General features: G+C 32.1%; 1 protein-coding gene across 1 annotated transcript in view; it reads right to left on the bottom strand.

Annotated features, from left to right (window-relative positions):
* LOC100877441 (venom allergen 3) overlaps positions 1-21,749 on the bottom strand; it is a 97,808-nt gene that overhangs the window by 39,470 nt on the left and 36,589 nt on the right. Inside the window, exon 4 of the mRNA XM_076539888.1 lies at positions 15,712-15,847. Coding sequence (XP_076396003.1) covers positions 15,712-15,847 — 136 coding nt within the window. The remainder of the gene's footprint in view (positions 1-15,711; positions 15,848-21,749) is intronic.

Raw genomic sequence — 21,749 nt, 5'->3', positions numbered from 1 at the left:
ATGCTTTATTCAATTTATGTACATCGGAGGAATGTAATGAATCACTATTCTTCTAAATAATTTTGAGTATTATAAATAAATGAGTCCTTGAAAATATTTTCTTAACAGTGGAACTTTACTGATTAGTACACGTACATTTTTATGAAGCTTTGCATATCTCTACAGTAGATCTATCTGAGAATATAAATGTAATTCGTTGTTACTTTATGGGAAATACCAACCCTTATATTAGTTATATGGGAAATACCAACCTTTATATTGTTTAAGGATCGTAAAAATCGGAGGATATTAAAAACTGTTCAAAACAAAAGTTGTACTGGTTTTTTTAGACCTACAAATCTATGCAAACGGTTTTTATAAAAATAATTTTTGTGCAAAAATTAAATTGCCTCCCCCTAAATTTTTTTTTTAGAAACTTTAATTTCTTTTTGTTATTAACAAAAGTGCCTATTCTTGTCAAATTCAACGGTGTATTATAGTACATGATTATTGCAATTATTCTATATCAAGTTGCCACTATATGTCTCATATTTAAATATTATACAAAATATTTGTGTTTAAGTAAGCATTTTGCAATAACATGAGCATCTATTACAGAAACTTACGTTCGGGTTTTGTATTAATCATGTGTTTATAAAAAGTATAATATGGAAAATTCAGAAATACATTTGCTATATAGAATGTCCACCTAAATTTATCACCCAAAACATCCTGTCCGTTTTTAAAAACATTAAAGAAAAATGTTTCACAAATACATAAAATGGTCATGAAGAGGATACAGTTAGAGAGGATTAGTTTTGTATGAACAGGTAGAGGACATATGTAAACCACCAATCTGCTTTGAAATGAAATTATATCAATTCCAATGAATTATCCAATTTTGTTGCACATTCTCTACAATAAATCATTAGTCTATGTGCATCCAAAAATCACTGGCTTAGAGGATATTTAAATTCGATTACGATTTCTAGTAATTTATTGTGACCTAAGTTGGAAACATATTTAAAATTTCATGTAAAACCCATTCAGTGAATGTACAGCTACTAATTGCAGTCAATAAAAATAGTTATAAAATTAATTAAACGAGAGAACGCGGTAATATCCAATTTTTTATACAAATTAAGAAATTGTCTCTTATTTTTGACAGCAATGTACTCGCTGGTGCGATCTTTAAAGGTTTTTTAAGTCCTCGCTTTGTAGTACTGAGATTTCAACATTTTATGAGGTGGTTTATGCAGCTGTTACTGTTTTAGAGGTATAAAATGAAAATTACTGTTGTGTACATGCGCTCTTGACACCATCTGCATATTTGCGCGCATCCAACAGGGTTGCTAGAAGCGGCAGCATCGTAAGACAAGTACACTCAAAACCAAATCTATCTTTCTTCTTTTACTGTAGAAATTTATTTTGTGACGTGTGTGTTGTTATATTAGAGATCCTTGCATCCCAATATTCCTAATTTCTCAAACTTCTGTACAGAAGAAATTTTGAAATTTCTATATCTCAATTTATAAATTTCTTGCACACCAAATCCCTAGGTCTTCAAGTTTCTATGCTTTCTAATGTTTATACTTGTAAATTCTTAGATTTTTATATCACTAGATCTTGAATGCTTGTAACCAAAAATTCGAAGATTCTCAAATATATCGAATCTCTATATTTTGAATCCGTGCATTCTGAAATTCCTATATTTCGAAATTCCCACGTTCCAAGATTCCTATATTTCGAAATTCCCACGTTTCGAGATTCCTATATTCCCAAATTCTCATGTCCCGAGTTTCCTATGTACTGATATTTCTATTTTTCGAAATCTCGATATCTCAAATTTTTATATTTGATATCCTCGCATCCCCGATTCCTACATCCCAAATCCCTCCATCCCAAATCCCTACAACCCAAATCCCTACATCCCAAATCTTTACAATCCAAATCCCCGTATCCAAAATCCTGACATACAAAATCTCTCTACCCCAAATTCTTATCTCCAAATTCTTAATCCATTCCTGAATCTATTAATCGTCTAAAATCCCTAAAAATCAATGAACAGGAAACGTTTTCTCCCTTGGTTATCCTATTTTCGCAAGGAAGGCCACATTTGATCTCGACTGTACTAAATGCGAGATTACCATAAGGTGCTTATCTTAAATAGATTATCTACAGTTATTTTGAAAAGCTATTTCTTATCTTCCCTTAATTATTAACATTTCTCTATCACTTCATTATTTTCTGTTTCTAGTTTTATACTGGGTCACCTATGTAAATTAAAAAATAAAATTCGTATATTCGGGAAGCAAATTATATGGTGGAGCTAGTTTTCCTTTATATGGACATTTATGGGGGATATGAAGATCAAGTTCTTTATTTAAATGAAATTTTATAATTCTTTTACTGCTCGTAACTCGTTATTTTCCATACAGATATATTAAATCATTTTTTGTTCAAAGTCATTAATTTGGAAGATATAAAATATAAAGATTTAAGATATCGAGATTTCACCATTTCTGTACCAGTATTAATTAATATTGATATATAGGTATCAATGTGCTAAATTAATTTCAATGTTCAATAGCTTTCTGCTTAAATGCAGGCATTTACTCAATTTGTAAGTGATTCTTCAACTGCTGTATTAAATTATTATAGGGTTTATATTTTTTTAATACAACTACAGAAATGCAACATACGCTCCTTCCTTTATTTACCAAAACGGTCACATCTTATGAAGAATAAGAAAATATTAATATTTTATTTAAGTGTACAGACTACATAAAATAAAAGAATTTCCGTTGTTCCTATATCATCTGAAAGATTTCTGTCTAACTGCATATCGTACATAAAAAATTATTTAATATTCAGAAAACACTGTAAATTTGACTTTTTGTGATATAAAAAAAGGTAACAATTTTTAGAAGCGGAAGGCAAAATCTGATTTTGACAAATTTATGGTCCCATTGTGTATTGTCCCCAGCAAAAGAGAAAATGTGATTGTGTTTGTTGACATTCCGACAGTCTCCATTTGTTGCGATAGCAGGGGACGCAACTAGAGCGTACGAAAGTCTGTACGAAGAAATATTAACGGAAATGGCAATAAAACGAGTCCATTATATACACTGATGACGTAAATAAACAGATGGAGTAATTACACGAGGAACGGAAGAACCGTGCAAATATAATAATAAAATTTATTCATCACGGCGGGTAAGGGTAACAAGACTTATAGCATTCTGAATTAAGCGCTAACGAGGAGACTGCTTGAGGTCATCGCGAAGGAAACTGGAACGAAAATGTTCTCTTTCCTTAGAAAATTTTTCCGTACGTGCGCTTAATAGAAAATGCGTAATATGTATCCCGAGTGGTGAAGGAAAAGAGCCTTGATTTTCTGAAGCAATCATCGAGTTGGCAAAACGATTTTGTTCATTGCTCTTGACGCTCGAATTAGAATATCGTCGCGAAATATTTACTTCTTCTCTATTAGAAAGTTTCTATTGCTATCATAGAGACTAGATAATGAGTACGTCGCTAATTAAAATTATAGGTAATGAATACGTCGCTAATTAAAACATACGTATGTCTATACATATAATTATTTTGCCTTTGGTATTCAATATAACTGACCTTAAATTTCAATTAAGATGAATTTGTCAATATACTATTTCATGGGTAATACTTAATTTCCAATCTATTATGAATTTGGATGGAGCTTATTTTTATGATTTTATTATAACATATGTACAAGGTGAATCATAGAATAACTCGTAAGTTGTACAACAAACTATTTCAACCAATCGAATGTTATATAGAAGGACATTCAGAGCTCGAATGAGATTTTTATTACTATACTATTTTAACGAAATATTAGAATCCTCTTCGGTTAAATATTTTTCTACAATTTCTTGTAAATCATAAAAGGGTATAGCCGGATAAGGTGGCCAAATGTGCCCTTGAGTCGAATTAGAAACCCAATTCGTCAGTCGATAGCATATCCAAAAAAAAACATCTCATACCAAGTTTCAACTCCCTATCTCATCCGTGGGGGTAGTAAAAGGGAAAAATCGAAATTCCGGTTTTTTGCCCTTTCTGACTATTTAATTTCGTACAAAAAATCTGAAAAAATTCTATAATATGCGCTATATGGTCCTCAATGTTTTAGAATTTTTTTAGAATTTTTGTACGAAATTAAATAGGCAAGAAGGGCCAAAAACCGGAATTTCGTTTTTTCCCTTTTACTACCCCCACGGATGAGATAGGGAGTTGAAACTTGGTATGAGATGTTTTTTTTGGATGTGCTATCGACTGACGAATTGGGTTTCTAATTCGACTCAAGGGCACATTTGATTATAACCTTTTGCATAAAAAGATGTTATGCAAAGTAGAATTTTTTGCTTGTCGCAACATATTCTTCTGAATCTCTGTTTACCTTGGCATTGAAATTTCAAATGTCCTGACGCTTAGAAATATATTTTCGATATCGTTTATATTTGTAATACGTTGTTTATCTCTTTGCAGCTATGGCATCAAATCGCCTTTCGAAAGTTTCGAAAAACAGAGCGATATGAATTTTTCAGCGGCAATAGATCGCAGACGGTGAAAGAAACGAGATCAATAGAATTTCACGGTTCTCTATTCTACGATAAACGCTTTCAGGGATCAAGAGTAAACGGGGCTAGTTCAAAGGGAGTTAAAAGACATAAGGTCTTTCAATGCTCGCTTCAACGTGATATAACTCGCGTGTCAGCGTGTGCTGGTCCGCGTGAAAATCCACACGTATTGTCATTCTCGGTGCAGCATGTAATACCCTAAGTTGAATTGATCGAAACGACTCTTATGTGCAAAGGCATTCGCTTTGTGAATGGATACTGTTCGATCCGGCGTGTGTATACACACTGCTAACTTGCCTCTGAATTTAGGAGAAGGTTTACACCGTCTCTTCTCTCTCTCCCTTGATTCTAACGCTTTTCTATAGCCTTTACCCACCTCAAACCATTCTATTCGACGACAGATCGATTTCAACCTAACAATTTTGACCTACTCGAGGAAACGGCCGAATGAACAGCTATAGTGACGTTCGGTGCTGATGGAAATCCTTTTAAAGCCTTTTCGATTGTTTCTATGCAAACTTTACAGTAGAAGTTTGCTATTCTACAATGGAAATCTACAAAACTATACGTACAATTCTACGTTGTTGCTTAAAAATTTAGGGTAGCATTTTTGAAATACAATTTGCGCAACTTTTGTCTTTTTTGTTTTTAAGACAGCGCGTTGCATAAATATACCAATCCATAATATTTTCAATGGTTTGAGGTTTTGGTAGAAAATTAGAGTAAATTATGTGTACGAAAATTAACGTGTATTAACGTGAATATTAATATGGGTTGAATAAAACCCGATTTGCAGACATTTTATAAATATACCGACTTCGTATCACTTCATGTTAGTATCTCTTCATGTTCGTAAAGGTTAAAAAGTGAAATACCTCGGGAAAAACAAATTTGTAGAGAAACAATAAACTTCTTATCATTATTATCTCATGATTTATTCTTCCATCTATCGAGTTTTTACATGTTTCTGTTGGATCAGTTAATATTAATGATTGTAATAATTATAATACCGTCATTTTTGACAGTATTATAGTTCTTCAAATACTTACATTCGATCATGAAAATATTATGATACAATATAAAAATAAAAAACACAATTTGGAAAACGTTCTCAGGAACAGTCTTCATAAGATGTTGAAAGTCTAATAGAAATCGTGAAGAAAACAGTGAAAGTTATACAATAATCGCAACTTTTTTTCTAAGCTTACGTAGATTTAAGTAAATCATTCGCATATTAAAAATTTCTCCGAGAATAGTTACCGCAGCTATGAGTTGAAGTTCACAGAATTTTTATTGTACGTGTTTCGCAAGAAGTTTTCTGTAACGGTACAAGAATAAAAAAGTACACTTAGACTTTGTAATTTCATAAGAGTAGTAGAGCTGTTGTGCATTGAAGATGCTATTAAATAGTCTGTACAGTTTTATATACAAAATAACGATATTTTTTAGAAACTTTGAAAAGATGGGTTTATGTAAAAATATATTCTTCGATACCATTTAAATGACATTTGAAACATTTTGGTACGATGAAACTTGGAAGAGTTCGGTTTATTTATATTCTGTGTGTGTATATATGTGTATGTCTCTGTAGAGTATTTCGTTTCAAGTTTATAAAACTTCAGGATATTATAGGAAATATCCTAAACTTACAACTTTTAATAAATTTATATCAGATCTACTTAGGAGGTTGTAGTTAAGAAACTTCAAAAATTTTTCAAACACCTTTTTGAATAACTCGTGAGATACTTATCCTATCAAGAAATAGCTATAAATGAACGTTGCGAAGTATTAAATGTTGCAATAAGTGGTAATGCAGGCATATTGATATGATAATAATAAGGCCACAAATTTTATTTTCAAGTTCAACACACTAAAACTAGAAGCAGAAAAAAGGGATCAATTTCGTCTACAAAAATACTATTTATTAATAATTGACAGTTTATTGCAAGAAAACTTCTGTTAGCGAGATTGTCTTTCAATATCATTGAATTTGTGATATTTTATTATTTTAACCAAAGTAGCAGCAATCAATTACCACAACACTTATTGAAAAGATGTTTCGTGATAGGAGTATTTGAATTATTCAGAAGTGTTTTGAAAAACTTCAGCTTTTAATGTTTGTGACTATAACTTTTCAAGATTGCTTTTTACTATGCTTACTAAAGTCATTCATTTCTTGTATGATTTTGAAGTTTCATAAGTCTGAATTTATTTTCAATGATAACGTGCATATTAATGTTTGATTGTTTTCTAATTTCATATTTTATATTATAAAATTTTGTTCTCGTGTTTTTGTCACATTATTTGTCACATGTTGTTAAGACAAAGAATTGTACATGTTGGTTAATGTCCCAGAATTTATTTAAGGTGAAGTGAGGTAAGTTCGTAAACGGGGCAAGTGCGTATACAGGCTATTTTTATTACAATATGAACGAAATTTCTCCATTTAGTATGTTTGTTTCCTTGTTTTGTTTCACTATATCCCCTTTTATATTTCAGCTAAAAGTACTTGTTTGCAGTATAGAGTACTTGCATAATACAGTAAAAAGCGTTTTATAGCAGATTTGTTAATAATTCTGTTCTTGCCCCATTGCACATGAAATAAAGTTTCAAAGTATTTAACTTCAAGTTACGCTCTTATCCCATTTTCGGGGAAAGTGCAGAGTAGTTGACATTTTAAACAATTTCCTATCAAAATTAAAATGTACAAGGAAAATTGAGGTCCTAGTTAATATTAATTAAATAGTAGTAATTGTGCAAAGCGTTCGATATCGACAGCGTTAAATATTTACATAGCAGACTGAAAATACTTACTTTTAAATACCAACTTTACAAAAACCAGTCTGCACTCACCCCACTTCACCTTATTTATTTTTCTTCTTCATTTTGAATTTAGGAGTAAAAACTACCATTTAACATTAGTAGTTCTAGTGTTAACACATGTATACAATTTTTTATTTTCAATCGTCTAAACGACATTTTTCTATATCGACACTGGTAACAGAGTTATAACCTGATATACTTACATGAACCACCCAGTATATGTGACTGACGATGTTTGTACGAAAAAAATGCCAGAAGTTTATTATCAGAATATGAGTAATATCTGATTTTATCTGCAGAGAAGTGATTTAGACCAGAGAAAGAAAATTGGATTTTCCAAGCGAACAATCACCTCAAATATTAAAGTCGTCGTTGCGCGTAGTGGAAAAGTGAAAATGGCAATAATGTCTTGGGCTAGCCGTCACAATTGTTAGATATCAAACCAACTGAAAATACCTTGACACAAATCAGGACAAAACTTGGAAAAGACAGAAATATAGAAAATGAAATAGTTCGCTAAAAACATAAGATTGTTGTTGAGATTTTTGTCGAAAATGTTTCTTCTAGCAACGAATTTTGGATCAAACAAAAAGCTAACGAAAAATACTACAAGCTTTGATATGCAAAGTATTGCAGAAACATAAAATGTATGAAGAACATAACATTAATATAAGAACGTAATTTAATATAACAAATATTATCAAGTTTATTATCAACAAGATTCGCTATCGTTTATTATTAAGAAAAGAATAGTGTACAAATAAAATACCGGAAGAAAATATTTGGTTGAAAGAAGTGCTGAAAAGTAATATTCGGAAATTTACAAACTGAAGCAATATTTCACTTTATGCTTATACCTACATAATATATAATATTTCATAATGCACCCACGGTCACGTATAGCTGCTTTTATGCACATAGGGAGGGATGTTACAAGATTATCGCAAACTGTTGTTGGAATTTTTTCCCGCGATAATTTTATTGCTTCTCGGAACTCATGCTTATTTTATGGCTACTTTTATGAATCCCATAAATTTTCTATTCTCATAGAGTATTAAATCTCTTTGAATCTACCCGTCTCATTGTTTTTATACTGTTTTGTTATAAATCCAGGGTTCTGCTACGAAGATTGTTGATGTTTTTGATTTGAAATAGATCGCAATAATGGTCAAATGGAAATAAAATCCAAATTCCGTTTTTACCAAGTGCGATTTACGTTTCGACTTTATTCCGTAATTGTTTACGATTAAAGAATTCGGGTGAGAAGCAGATTATAATATTCCTGCTTGTAGTTTTACACTTGGTGAAATTACTTTTCATGTGCGCTCTAATTATACTTGTAAGGTAAAAATAAAGTACAGTATAAATAAATAAAGAATATAACTTAAGCTTGCATATGCAGTCACCTTCGATATCTACAAAAGACACTCTACATTTTCATGAAAGCACTTTAATAAACTCAATATATTAAAATTAGGAATTTCAAATCAATTTTGACTGGTTTATACTTTGAGTATTAGTTTTGAAGAACATTTTGCGATAACATTCGTCAACCTAAAAACCATTAAGATGTTGTTTATCAGCAACTTCAAGATAGAAATTTAAAATTAGAATTTTGTTAATTAGAAGCAAATATATTTATAGTAATTTTTATTTAATTGGCCCATTTTGGAGATATCTCATGAATTTTTGAAACTATTTACACTATTTAACCCCTTCCCGTGCCATTTATTTATCAGATGCGTCAGTTAAGACTAACAATTTAGGGCTGTAACATTAAAACGAATAAAAAAAATGTTGTGAGTATTTTATATTCAGGGATCCTTGATAATGCAACTTATAGATGGACCTAAATTTCAAAGTTGAAGAGTATTCAAAATTTGAGTAAGGTTTGTGAAATTGGAGCTATAAGTGCGTCACGAGTGAGACTCGTCAAAGCACGGGACGATGTTAATTGTAATTCTTATAGTCAACTTTACAAACTTTTACCACAGTCTAAAATTTAAGAAGTGAGAGAATTAAAGCGATAACTGTTGTCAATTCCCAAAACACATCTCCCTCGTCAATAATCACAACGCGATTTCGAATATGTTATTAAGCTATTTATTAAGCAAGAAATATTGCAGTGGAAATTAAAATGTTCAAGTAGAACTGTGAACAGTTTTCACTGCTTTAAATTTCATATTTAATATATCATTTTCCACCTTCAATCTCATTTTTAATATCTTTTTCGGTCTAAAATAAGTAAGCACAGAAATTAAAATCGAAATCACCAGCGTGAATTTCCAAAGTGTTGAAGTTTAAAGTAATATGTTACATGATAGAAATTCAAAAATCGAGATTAACATTTGAAGACAGAAAGTTCGTAATTATCTTTGCAAGTACAAAGTAGTGATTGAAATTGTACAGCGTATAAAAAGATTTGTTACACTTTTATTTCGGTGTGTATTACAAGAAATAATATGTTTGATTCATGAACAAAAGGTACACTTTGATTTTGATTCAAAGTAGTAAATGAAATAATTATTTTTCATGTCATTGAATAACTATTTTTGATACTATTAAATGACATTGTGTAAGGTAATCAGGGATATTAAATGGTAAAGGGTGAGGTTTACCAAATAAAGTGGACTTTTCGTTTTACTGTGACTTTTCACGGCAAATACCAATACAAGAGTGTCTTCCTAGACACGATCTTGTCTTGAGGACACCTCCGTTAGCATGGCTGTTAGGGCACTTAACACGTCACCCAATATGTCCCCGGTCTGACATATATATGGCGACTCTGGTGACAGATCCACGTTATTTTCGAATAATACTAACTTTCAAACAGTACGTGTCAAAATTTCATGGTATTCTGACCGATAGTTTAGAAGTTACAGTCATTTTAGTACACGCAGTTTCGTAATTTTGAAGACAATGGATAGAAAGGAATTTCGTATGTTGATTAAACACTGTTTTTTAATCGGAAAAAATACTGTTGAAGCCAAAAAGTGACTTGATAAGCATTATAGGGACTCTTCACCAGGGAAATCAACTATCGTTAATATGCTGAATTTAAACGCGGTAGTACAAGCATCGATAATGCTGAACGCTCAGGTTGCCCAAAATCAGCAGTTGTTCCGGAAAACATAAAAAATGTCCACAAAATAGATTTAAAAGACCGTGAACTTAAGTTGCGTGAGATAGCTGATGCCTTGAAGATATCAGAAGGTAATGTCTTCACAATTTTGCATGAAAATTTGGGCATGTGCAAATTGCTTCCAAAGTGGGTGCCGCGTTTGCTGTTTCACGAAGGCAATGCGTCGTGTCACAAGTCGATGAACACGATGGTTCAGTTGCATGAGTTACGTTTTGAATTGTTTCCCCACACACCGTACTCCCCAGATTTGGACCCCAGCGACTACTAGCTCTTTGCAGATATGAAAAAAATGCTCGAGGGAAAGAAATTTGGCTCAAATGAAGAAGTGATTGCGGAAACTGAGGCTTATTTTGGGGGCAAAGACAAATCGTTTTATATAAAGAAAATTGAAAAGTTAGAGGAGCGTTGGAATCAATGTATAACACTGGAAGAAAGGCATATTGATGACTAAAGTGGAATTTCTAAAAAGAAGTTTGTTTTTTTTAGTTAGACCGGAGACTTATTGAGTGATGCGTTAGGTCCAGCGAAGTTCCCTGAGGAAGGGGAAATGCAATGACAAAAGGCATATGGCCTGTGTCGACCGTTCGTCGATTTCTATTTTCTAACAATCGTAAGCTCTGAAAATTTAGAAAGGGGATTTGGAGATTGGCAATTTTGACAGTATAGGAATTTGAGGATTTAGGGATTTGGAGAACTTAGAAACTTGAGAATTTGGGAAGTTTGACATCTGTATATTATTCAATAACATTTACAGATGGTGTAAAGAGCACATATACGCGACACTAACTTTCGTCGTAAGACTATAAGAAAGTAACAGCTGCATAAACCACCTCATAAAATGTTGAAATCTCAGTACTGCAAAGAGAGGACTTAAACCTTTAAGGCTCGCACCAGCGAGTACATTGCTGTTAAAAATAAGAGACAATTTCTTAGTTCGTATAAACAATTGTATATTACCGCGTGCTCTCGTTTAATTAATTTTACAACTATTCTTATTGACTGCAATTAGGAGCTGTGCATTAACTGAATGGGTTTTACATGAAATTTTAAATATGCTTCCAACTTAGGTCACAATAAATTACTAGAAATCGTAATCGAATTTAAATATCCTCTAAGCCAGCGATTTTTGGATGCACATAGACTAATAATTTATTCTAGAGAATGTGCAACAAAATTGGATAATTCATTAGAATTGATATAATTTCATTTCAAAGCAGATTGGTGGTTTACATATGTCCTCTACCTGTTCATACAAAACTAATCCTCTCTAACTGTATCCTCTTCATGACCATTTTATGTATTTGTGAAACATTTTTCTTTAATGTTTTTAAAAACGGACAGGATGTTTTGGGTGATAAATTTAGGTGGACATTCTATATAGCAAATGTATTTCTGAATTTTCCATATTATACTTTTTATAAACACATGATTAATACAAAACCTAAACGTAAATTTCTGTAATAGATGCTCATGTTATTGTAAAATGCTTACTTAAACACAAGTATTTTGTAAAATACTTAAATATGAGACATATAGTGGCAACTTGATATAGAATAATTGCAATAATTATGTACTATAATACACTGTTGAATTTGTAAAGAATAGGCGCTCTTATTAATAACAAAAAGAAATTAAAATTTGTAAAAAAAAAATGCAAGGAAAAACAATTTAGTTTGTGTATAAAAATTATTTTTGCAAAACCATTTATATAGATTTGTAGGTCTAAAGAAACAGTACAACTTTTGTTTCAAACAGTTGTCAATATTCGACGTTTACGAGTAATTAACATTTACATACATGGACCAAGTAAAATACAGGGTTGATTTTTCCCTTAAAGTAAAAAGCGAGCTTCAACGAAATGCGGTTGTATTTTCAGGTGGGTCCAATGAACAAATATGCAATGTTTCATAAAAACCGACATGTATAAATCATCGAGGTTCTCTTCTTAGTTCCTTTGGTCATATGAGTAATTGCTAATATATTAAAATTCATTTCTTTCATCAACTTGTCCATCATTATTATTTACAAATTACAATACCTGCGTATTACTGTACGTCTATAATATTTACTATTTGCCATATTAACTATCTATAGTATTTACTAAACTTTCTATTAAATTTTTACACTTCTTGTTTGCTCAGAAATACAACAAAACGAAGTATTTAATAATTCAATCGTTCATCGATCACGATTTTAGGCGTTTAACTATGCATCGTTAAATTCATTGTAAACAAGTCCAACTTTGAGTTAAACGATCAGTACTCGTTTCCACTTAATTGAAATTCTGTTTATACGGATGACTTTGATCAATCAACTTGTTCGCCTAAAAGTAAACGCTGCTTTACCCTTATCCTAATATTCCATCGCCTAAATAGAATCAGAGTATGCGTATCAGCAGGTACGCAATAAATCTGTTACCCCGATGAAGGTCTTCGTGCACGCTGTTGTGTTATCATTAAGGAAATATCTTTGTATAACCGCTATCGTAATCACATAATCTATCTGCAGAAATGATTTACAGCGCTGTTGGATTTTATCGTCGTTTAATTTGAATTTAATTGTTTACGTACTGCGGCATTGCACGAATTATTATAAACGCACATTATTGCAAAAATATTACCATACCGTATTTTATAATAGTATCTTTTACAGTTTTATATTGCGTTATATTTTACAGTATATTATGCATTATTTTACACTTTCAGAATAAATGTCTGATTGTGAGTTATGGTTATGGTTTACGTTACATTTAACCTCTTGACGTACAATTTATTTGTCACATGAGTCAACTAATTATTTATAACTATACTATTAAAAGAAAGAAAATTAAAATGATGTGAGTATTTTATATTGAGTAAACCATGACTATGCAAATTATAGTTGGACCTAAATTTCAAGTTTAAGAGTATTAAAAATTTAAGCAAAGTTTCTCACATTTGAGCTGTGAATGCATCATGAGTGAGACTCGTCAAATGACAAGGGTAATATTAGACTCACTCACCCCACTCATTTTCGAGACCTTTGTTGACTGTCATTGTTTTTGGCCTAATTGGTGTACACAACTTCTAGCGTCAATATTTCCTTCCGCTGAAAATACTTGTGAGTCTAGACATCCATTTTTCTATTGTGATCAATTCAAGTCGTAGATATTTGAGGATATAGAGATTTAGGTACGCACCAATTCCGAGATGCACAGATTTGGGAATGTAGGAATTTAGGGATATAACGATTTGAGGACGTAGCAATTTGAGGATGTACTGATTTGTGGATATAGCAATTTGGGGACGTGCCGATTTGGGGATGTAGGAATTTGGAGATATAACGATTTGAGGACGTAGCAATTTGAGGATGTACTGATTTGTCGATATAGCAATTTGGGGACGTGCCGATTTGGGGATGTAGGAATTTAGAGATATAACGATTTGAGGATGTACTAATTTGTGGATATAGCAATTTGGGGACGTGCCGATTTGGGGATGTAGCAATTTAGGGATATAGCGATTTGGGGGTGTAGCGATTTGGGGATGTACTAATTTGTCGATATAGCGATTTAAGGACATAGCGAATTAGGGACGTAGCAATTTGGGGACATAGCGATTTAGGAACATAGCAATTTGGGGACGTGCCGATTTGAAGATGTAGGAATTTGGGAATATAACGATTTGGGGATGTACTGATTTGGGAACGTACTAATTTGTCGATATAGCGATTTGGGGACATAGCGAATTAGGGACGTAGCAATTTGGGGACATAGCGATTTAGGAACATAGCAATTTGGGGACGTGCCGATTTGAGGATGTAGGAATTTGGGAATATAGCGATTTGGGGACGTAGCGATTTGAAGATGTACTGATTTGTCGATATAGCGATTTGGGGACGTGCCGATTTGGGGATGTAGGAATTTGGGGACATAGCGATTTAGGAACATAGCAATTTGGGGACGTGCCGATTTGAGGATGTAGGAATTTGGGAATATAACGATTTGGGGATATACTGATTTGGGAACGTACTAATTTGTCGATATAGCGATTTGGGGACGTAGCGAATTAGGGACGTGGCAATTTGGGGACATAGCGATTTAGGAACATAGCAATTTGGGGACGTGCCGATTTGAAGATGTAGGAATTTGGGAATATAACGATTTGGGGATGTACTGATTTGGGGATGTACTAATTTGTCGATATAGCGACTTAAGGACATAGCGAATTAGGGACGTAGCAATTTGGGGACATAGCGATTTAGGAACATAGCAATTTGGGGACGTGCCGATTTGAAGATGTAGGAATTTGGGAATATAGCGATTTGGGGACGTAGCGATTTGAAGATGTACTAATTTGTCGATATAGCGATTTGGGGACGTGCCGATTTGGGGATGTAGGAATTTAGGGATATAACAATTTGAGGACGTAACAATTTGAGGATGTACTGATTTGTGGATATAGCAATTTGGGGACACGCCGATTTGAGGATATAGGAATTTGGGAATATAACGATTTGAGGATGTACTGATTTGGGAACGTACTAATTTGTCGATATAGCGATTTGGGGACGTAGCGAATTAGGGACGTGGCAATTTGGGGACGCACAGATTTGTGAATATAGCAATTTGTGGATATACCAATTTGGAGTTGTAAGAATTTGGAAATATAGCGATTTGGTTATGAAAGAATTTGTGAATATCAGTCAATTGGAATTGTAGCTCTTATAAACATTTGGTTCAGCCTTTTCACGCGCCAACATGTGAGTTAACATCGGTATGTAAACCTCAATCAAAATGTTTTAACTTGTTGAGTCTTACCATCTCTCACCCGGCAAAATTGCAATGTCACGTTATAACTGACAGACGACCGACAAGGATTAAAGAAGCCCTTCAAAAATACCGTGCCCAACGAAAACATCATAAATCTTACACAATTTCTGACTCGACCATGATACAAATACACTTTCACCGTTTTTGTCTCAATAAACAGTACCGTTATAGTTACTGTAATCAACGGTATTTTTCTCTTTCACGTGTTGATCGTGAACGGGATAAGCTCGATATTCAGTTAATCCTCTTAGAAAAGGAAAAGGAACGGTGGGAGGAAAAAGTAGAATAGCGAAAAGTGGCAAAGCTTTTACCCCACATGAAACTGTGTACAGTGAGCTTACCCGTATTCCGCAGAATCGAAGTCTTCTACCTCGTCATACCAGGACTGAATATGAAGGTAAATTCTCACGGTAGACGTTGCGTTTCCCACGGCATTCATATCGAGCACGTGCACGTTCTGCCATACCTCAAATCGTTCTGTAAGAAATATATACAATTCGTTTAAATCACCTATTGCACTTCTGGGCAATAATTTGGAAAGAATTTACTGTGCACATGATATACGGTGGATTTTTTTAGTATTTGGTCACTGTAATGTTTTATCAATTACTACTTCGCTTGTTTACACACACTTGAATAAAAGATATCTTTTGTTTTTTATTATCATAAAGCATGTATTGTTTTTAAAATTGTAAATTTTATTTATTTAAATTAAATAATTGGGCGGATAATAAATGATGTATTAGGAAGTGTTTTATATTGATGTCGTAAAAATATTTAATCGTTTAATATTAAATATTACTTCTTGACTGTATAATGTACTTTTAACTTCAATATGGACACATGTTAAACAGAACTGTAATATCAATCATTATTTGAAAATATCAGTTATTATCCAAAAATTATTGTAATCAGTGAAAAATTTGAATATGGCCGGAAAAACAAAAATTCTAGGTTTGATGTGCGATAGTCACTTTTCCCCGTGAAAGATGAAAATCTTATCAGGAAATCAGTTCTCTTTCAACACGTTCACGCCGGGACGAATATTTACATTTTTCTGCGTGGGGCGGAACGACATTGTTACTCCTTTGAAGCTTCGAACGCGCTAAATACGAGATCAAAACAGTTTTGGCATGCTTATATTAGGTGTACAAATGAATAATCCAAATTATTTTAAGCTGTTATAAAATTAATGCATTTGGTGGGATATCAAGGGCGTGCTTTACTATGAGTTGTTAGAACCAGGTGAAACAGTTACTGCAGATTGCTACCAGCGACAATTAATCTGCTTGAGTCAAGCATTGGAAAGAAAACGACCGTATACTGGCAAAGGAGAACGACCAGTGAAACTGTTGCACGACAACGCGAGGCCACATATTGCTTCCAATACAAAAGATGTCATAATGAGTCTTGGATGGGATGTTTTACAGCACCCGGCATATTCACCGGACACTGCTCCGTCAGATTATCACCTATTCCGGTCGATGCAACACGCCTTATCTGATATGCACTTCCAATCAGTGGACGAGATCCGAAAATGCCTTGACGACTTCATCGCGTCTAAAGACGTAACATTCTTCCGAGATGAAATTCATCAGCTACCAGAAAGATGGCTTAAAGTTATAGAAAGAAATGGCGACTACTTTGATTGAACAATTCAATTTAGTAACTTTTAAAATAAACCTTGAATGAAGCAGAAAAATTGGATTATTCATTTGTATACCTAATAAATAAATAATTGTTATCAATTTAAAATATTGAATGTTAATGCTTATAATACTCCATTTTTGTTTATAATGTTGACAAAAAATAAAATAAACTTATTTTTTGAAAACCTACCTGTGATGCACGTCGCCCCACGGGACAATCAAGTGTGACCCACCGGTGGGTCACGCTTGGCTGTTCTGAGGGGTGGCGTGACCCACCGGTGGGTCACCCCGGCGTGAACGTGTTAAATTTCAGCAAAAGTACCACGGCAATCGTTATAAAGAAGTATAATCGTGAGGATCAGTTCACGGTTCAGTTCCTCAAAAGGGACGATCAAAGCTACTCGTCGATTAAGATAAATAGAATATTGTGAGGAAGAATAAAAGAAGATTCCACTATAAGTGCTGCTAAGTTAAATGCTGAATTATTTGAAGGGTCAGGTAAGAAAGTTCACCGAGACACGATGTATTGAGTGTTAAAAAAGTATGGATATAATGGTGGTGACAAGTAAGAAACCATACATGTACAGTGTGTCACACATAAAATGACATTGTAAAAAATCTTCAGGGCGTGTGATTTAAGAAAATCAAACTGACATTTGTTCTTTAATATTTCGAGTGGGGAATAAAATTTAAAATTAAAATTAAATGGCATTATTAATTTTTTAATGTATGGGCGTCTTCGAGGTTATTTGAAGGTCATCTTGCTTTTTTTAATCACGAACCCATATTTTTAATTTCGAAATCATATACTACGTGAAAAAATGCACGATTGTTGTTTGATAAAACAAAACAGTCTATTAGCAAAGAACAATTGTGGTGGAATGATGTTTTGTGGATAAAAATAAGTTTAATTTCTTTCAAAGAAGAAAGAAATTTAATTTAATTTAATTTAATTTCTTTCAAGAATCAAATGACTGAAAAACAGTGTAGCTTAAGGGAGGTGAAGAGCTTAATTTTAGAAATTTAAATAGTATAATTAAGCAGGAAGGTAGAAGTGTCATTATTTGGCGTTGATTTTATCAAAAGAAGTTAAGAGTTGATTTTTATAAACGGAATTATCGATGAAAATCTGTACTTAGATATTTTGAAACAACGTTTAGAAAAAAGGGTAAGTGCAAACACATTTAAATTTGATGAATATTGAAAACACATTGAAATTTTCATCAAAATAATAACCCGAAGCATAAAGTCAGGATAATTCAGCAATATCTGCTACATAATTGTCCTCGTGTGTTATATCCACAGTCACAATCAGCCAATTTAAACCCAATTGAAAACTTATTGGATTATCTAGACAGGAAGGTTCGACAAACACCAATATCAAAGGAAGAATCATTATTAGAGAAAGGGACGTGTATTATGAAACATAATTTACAAACAAATTATAGCTAACGTCCCAAATCGATTACGACATGTAATTACACAAAATGGCTACCAAACAAAATATTCACGTTTTAAAATTTTCATATAATTTACATGTATTTCTTTTACAATCGAATTATAGAAAATTAAATGTCAATGATAATTCTTGTCACGTGGAAGTATATGATAATAAATGTCGGCTTGAAGCATGGGAATCAAATTCGAGAAAAACGCATTAATGTCAAAATCGGATGTGATATTTGTTTTCAGCATGCCAGGATGATTAAAATGATATGTAATATATTCCAATTCTTGAAAAGACAGTGGTAAAGTTTAGTCTGGACTGGAGTATTATATTTTTTAAGAAAGACATTTCAAAAAATATTTTTTCAGAAATTTCCTAAAATATATTCCTTAAAAAATCTAAAAAAATATTCCTTGAAAAGTTTTTTAAAATATATTTTTTGAAGAACATTCTCAAAAATATTTGTGTCTAATTGTAAGAGACATGAAAAGTTATATTACATTCAGCTATATTTTCTGTTGTATTTAGTAGAACTTCATGATAAATGACAAGAAATGAAATGCGCTGCATTCTTCCCGACATTACCCTACCTGTATTTCTATTCTTTACTTTCAATTCTTGTTTTTCTATGTCTTATTTGCAATATTTGTACTGTCGTAAAATATTTTAGAACATGGCAGTATTTTTTATGGCATAAAACTGTTTATATAAGCATGTGCCCAATTATTAATTAACAATAGGTGCAGAAACAACTTTTTAACGCATAGTCAAGTGTGGATGTGATATCTCTGGGAAATTTGTAAGTTTGCAGATTTGAAAAATTTGTAAACTTCTAAATTGGGGAACTCGTAAGCTTGTAAATTTGTAAATTTGTAAATTTGTAAATTTGTAAATTTGTAAATTTGTAAATTTGTAAAGTTATAAACTTGTAAACGTGTAAACTTGAGAACGTGTAAACGTGTTAATTTGTAGTCATCTCAATTTCTAAATTCCTAAATTTCTAAATTCCTAAGTTCCTAAATTCCTAAATTCCTAAATTCCTAAATTCCTAAATTCCTAAATTCCTAAATGCCTAAATTCCTAAATTCCTAAATTCTTAACTTCCTACATTCCTAAATTCCTAAATATTGTAAACTTGTAATTTGGTAAACTCATAAACTTGCGAATTTGTAAATTATTGAATTCAGAAATCTAAAAACTTGAAGATTTATAAATGCAAACAACAGAAAATATTAAAATCTGAAAATTTACAAATCTAGGTATGTGAGAATTTGGAAAAATTAAGAATATGGAAATTTGAGAATTTAAGAAATTTAATAATTTATAAATTTGAGCAGTTGAACATTAAAAACTTGAAAATTTAAGAATTCGAAAATTTGCAAATTAGTAATTTATATCATTGTTCTAAGATACAAATAAATATAAGAAAAAGAAAGTTTAAATACGCAGAAATGAGATTTATTACCCAAAATGTGAATTCACATACCATTAACATGATCCAATTATACTCTATCTCTAAATATAAATATCAATCACCTTCTCTACCTCATATTCATTAGATTCATGTTTATAAAAACATTTACAATCAATTGTATATAAAATTCTCGTTAATATTAACGAGGAACCTTGAGTTTGAATAACCGTATATGCAAATCCATGGGACTATGAAGCTTATTTGCTTTCGTGCATTGAAATTTAATGAAAGGAGCAGAACGTTGTCCTACGGAAAATGTATGCAGTTCAAGCCACTTATTACATGTTCGACAATAACACAATTATGTTCCAGTAACAAAGCCGAAATTCGCAACAATTCTGTGCATAGTTCACATTTAGTTGCAAAACAGCACTATGCTCCTTATTGTTCGATCACGAACTCGCGTTATCACAAAATTTCTTTAAAATTTCTCTGGATGTACTTAATAATTTAAACAGTCATGATATTTCAAAACAATTAATTTTTGTTTATTAAAGCAGTGATAATTATATTTAAAATGATATTACTCAACATTTACAGCGTGAGCAAAACGTTTGTGAACATTCTTGATTATAACATTATATTGTGTTAACATTACACAATAAAATTAACACAAATTTGTGTTAATTTAATACTATATCTAACAAGAGATGTTAAAAGACACCTTTCAAAATTTAACTTAAAATTATTCTCTAGGTTGAATTATTTCTTCGCAATTAATTTTTTGACTTTTCATATAATACCTGTTAAATTAATTCAGCAATATCATTTTCTTCCGACTCATTCTACATCTAAACCTACATCTAATGATGTACTATCTACCTACACCTAATGATTTTTTCACATAAATAGATTAATACTTTTTTGTCAAGAATATGAAGGAGTATCAGCTGATGCAATAAAACGTATATGATTCCATTTAAGAAAACATTAATGACCTACATATGTCCTTTACATGTCCACCTATAAAAAAAAAAATATGCCACCAGCATATGCACCCCTCAAAACCATTCAACTTCATCTGAAACATTGTTTGCTATGAGTAATAATAATGACGCAAATCTAGATGACAGAATATGGTGAGCCACCCTATATATCGTGAATTGTTCCACTATCAAATAAAGACAATATGACGCCATTTTGAGAATGGTAGTCCTAACTCATTATTGAAGAAAATGAGATTTGGTACTAATTTATAATTACCAAAGTGTAATTTAGTGTTCACGATATTTGTTAATAATATTTATCGATAAAATTGCGGAAAGCGCGTGAAAAACTCTGCATATCGTGTACTTTCGTAGCTTGCAATCTGTGATACTCAAAATGAACACGTAACGAAGAAGATATGTTGGGTAGTGTGTTTTTCACCATAGTTGAGAAAAGCTCACAAGTACTTACCTCATACTCCAAATTAACTTCGGGTAAATGATTAAAGTTGTTGAGTTACGTTATGAGAGTTGTTTGTTGCGGTGGGTTGTAAAGTGTTTTATTTTCAGACAACGTAGATGCTCGTTCATTACAAACTTGTTTCAACTCGTTTCTAGCCTTGCAAAATTGTCTACGTATTTCTGTTAAACGAGAACGTAAAAATATTTTATAGATTATAGAACGCATGAAAATTCTGGTATAAAAGAAAATTAATCGTAACAAGCGTAATTTCATCGATATTTGCGTTTGTATCATTACAAAACTGTAATTATATTTATTATCGCGTGTCTGTTTAATTGCCATATTGCTTTCCTTGTAATGAAAAGGATAAAACAAAACGGGTAGTAAAATGTGAAACTGAAATATGTTAAACGGGGTGAA

This window comes from Megachile rotundata, chromosome 2, assembly GCF_050947335.1.
Source record: "Megachile rotundata isolate GNS110a chromosome 2, iyMegRotu1, whole genome shotgun sequence".
NCBI classification, from domain to species: Eukaryota; Metazoa; Arthropoda; class Insecta; order Hymenoptera; family Megachilidae; genus Megachile; species Megachile rotundata.
The sequence above is the reverse complement of the archived record's forward strand: the minus strand, read 5'-3'. Positions and strand labels throughout refer to the sequence as shown.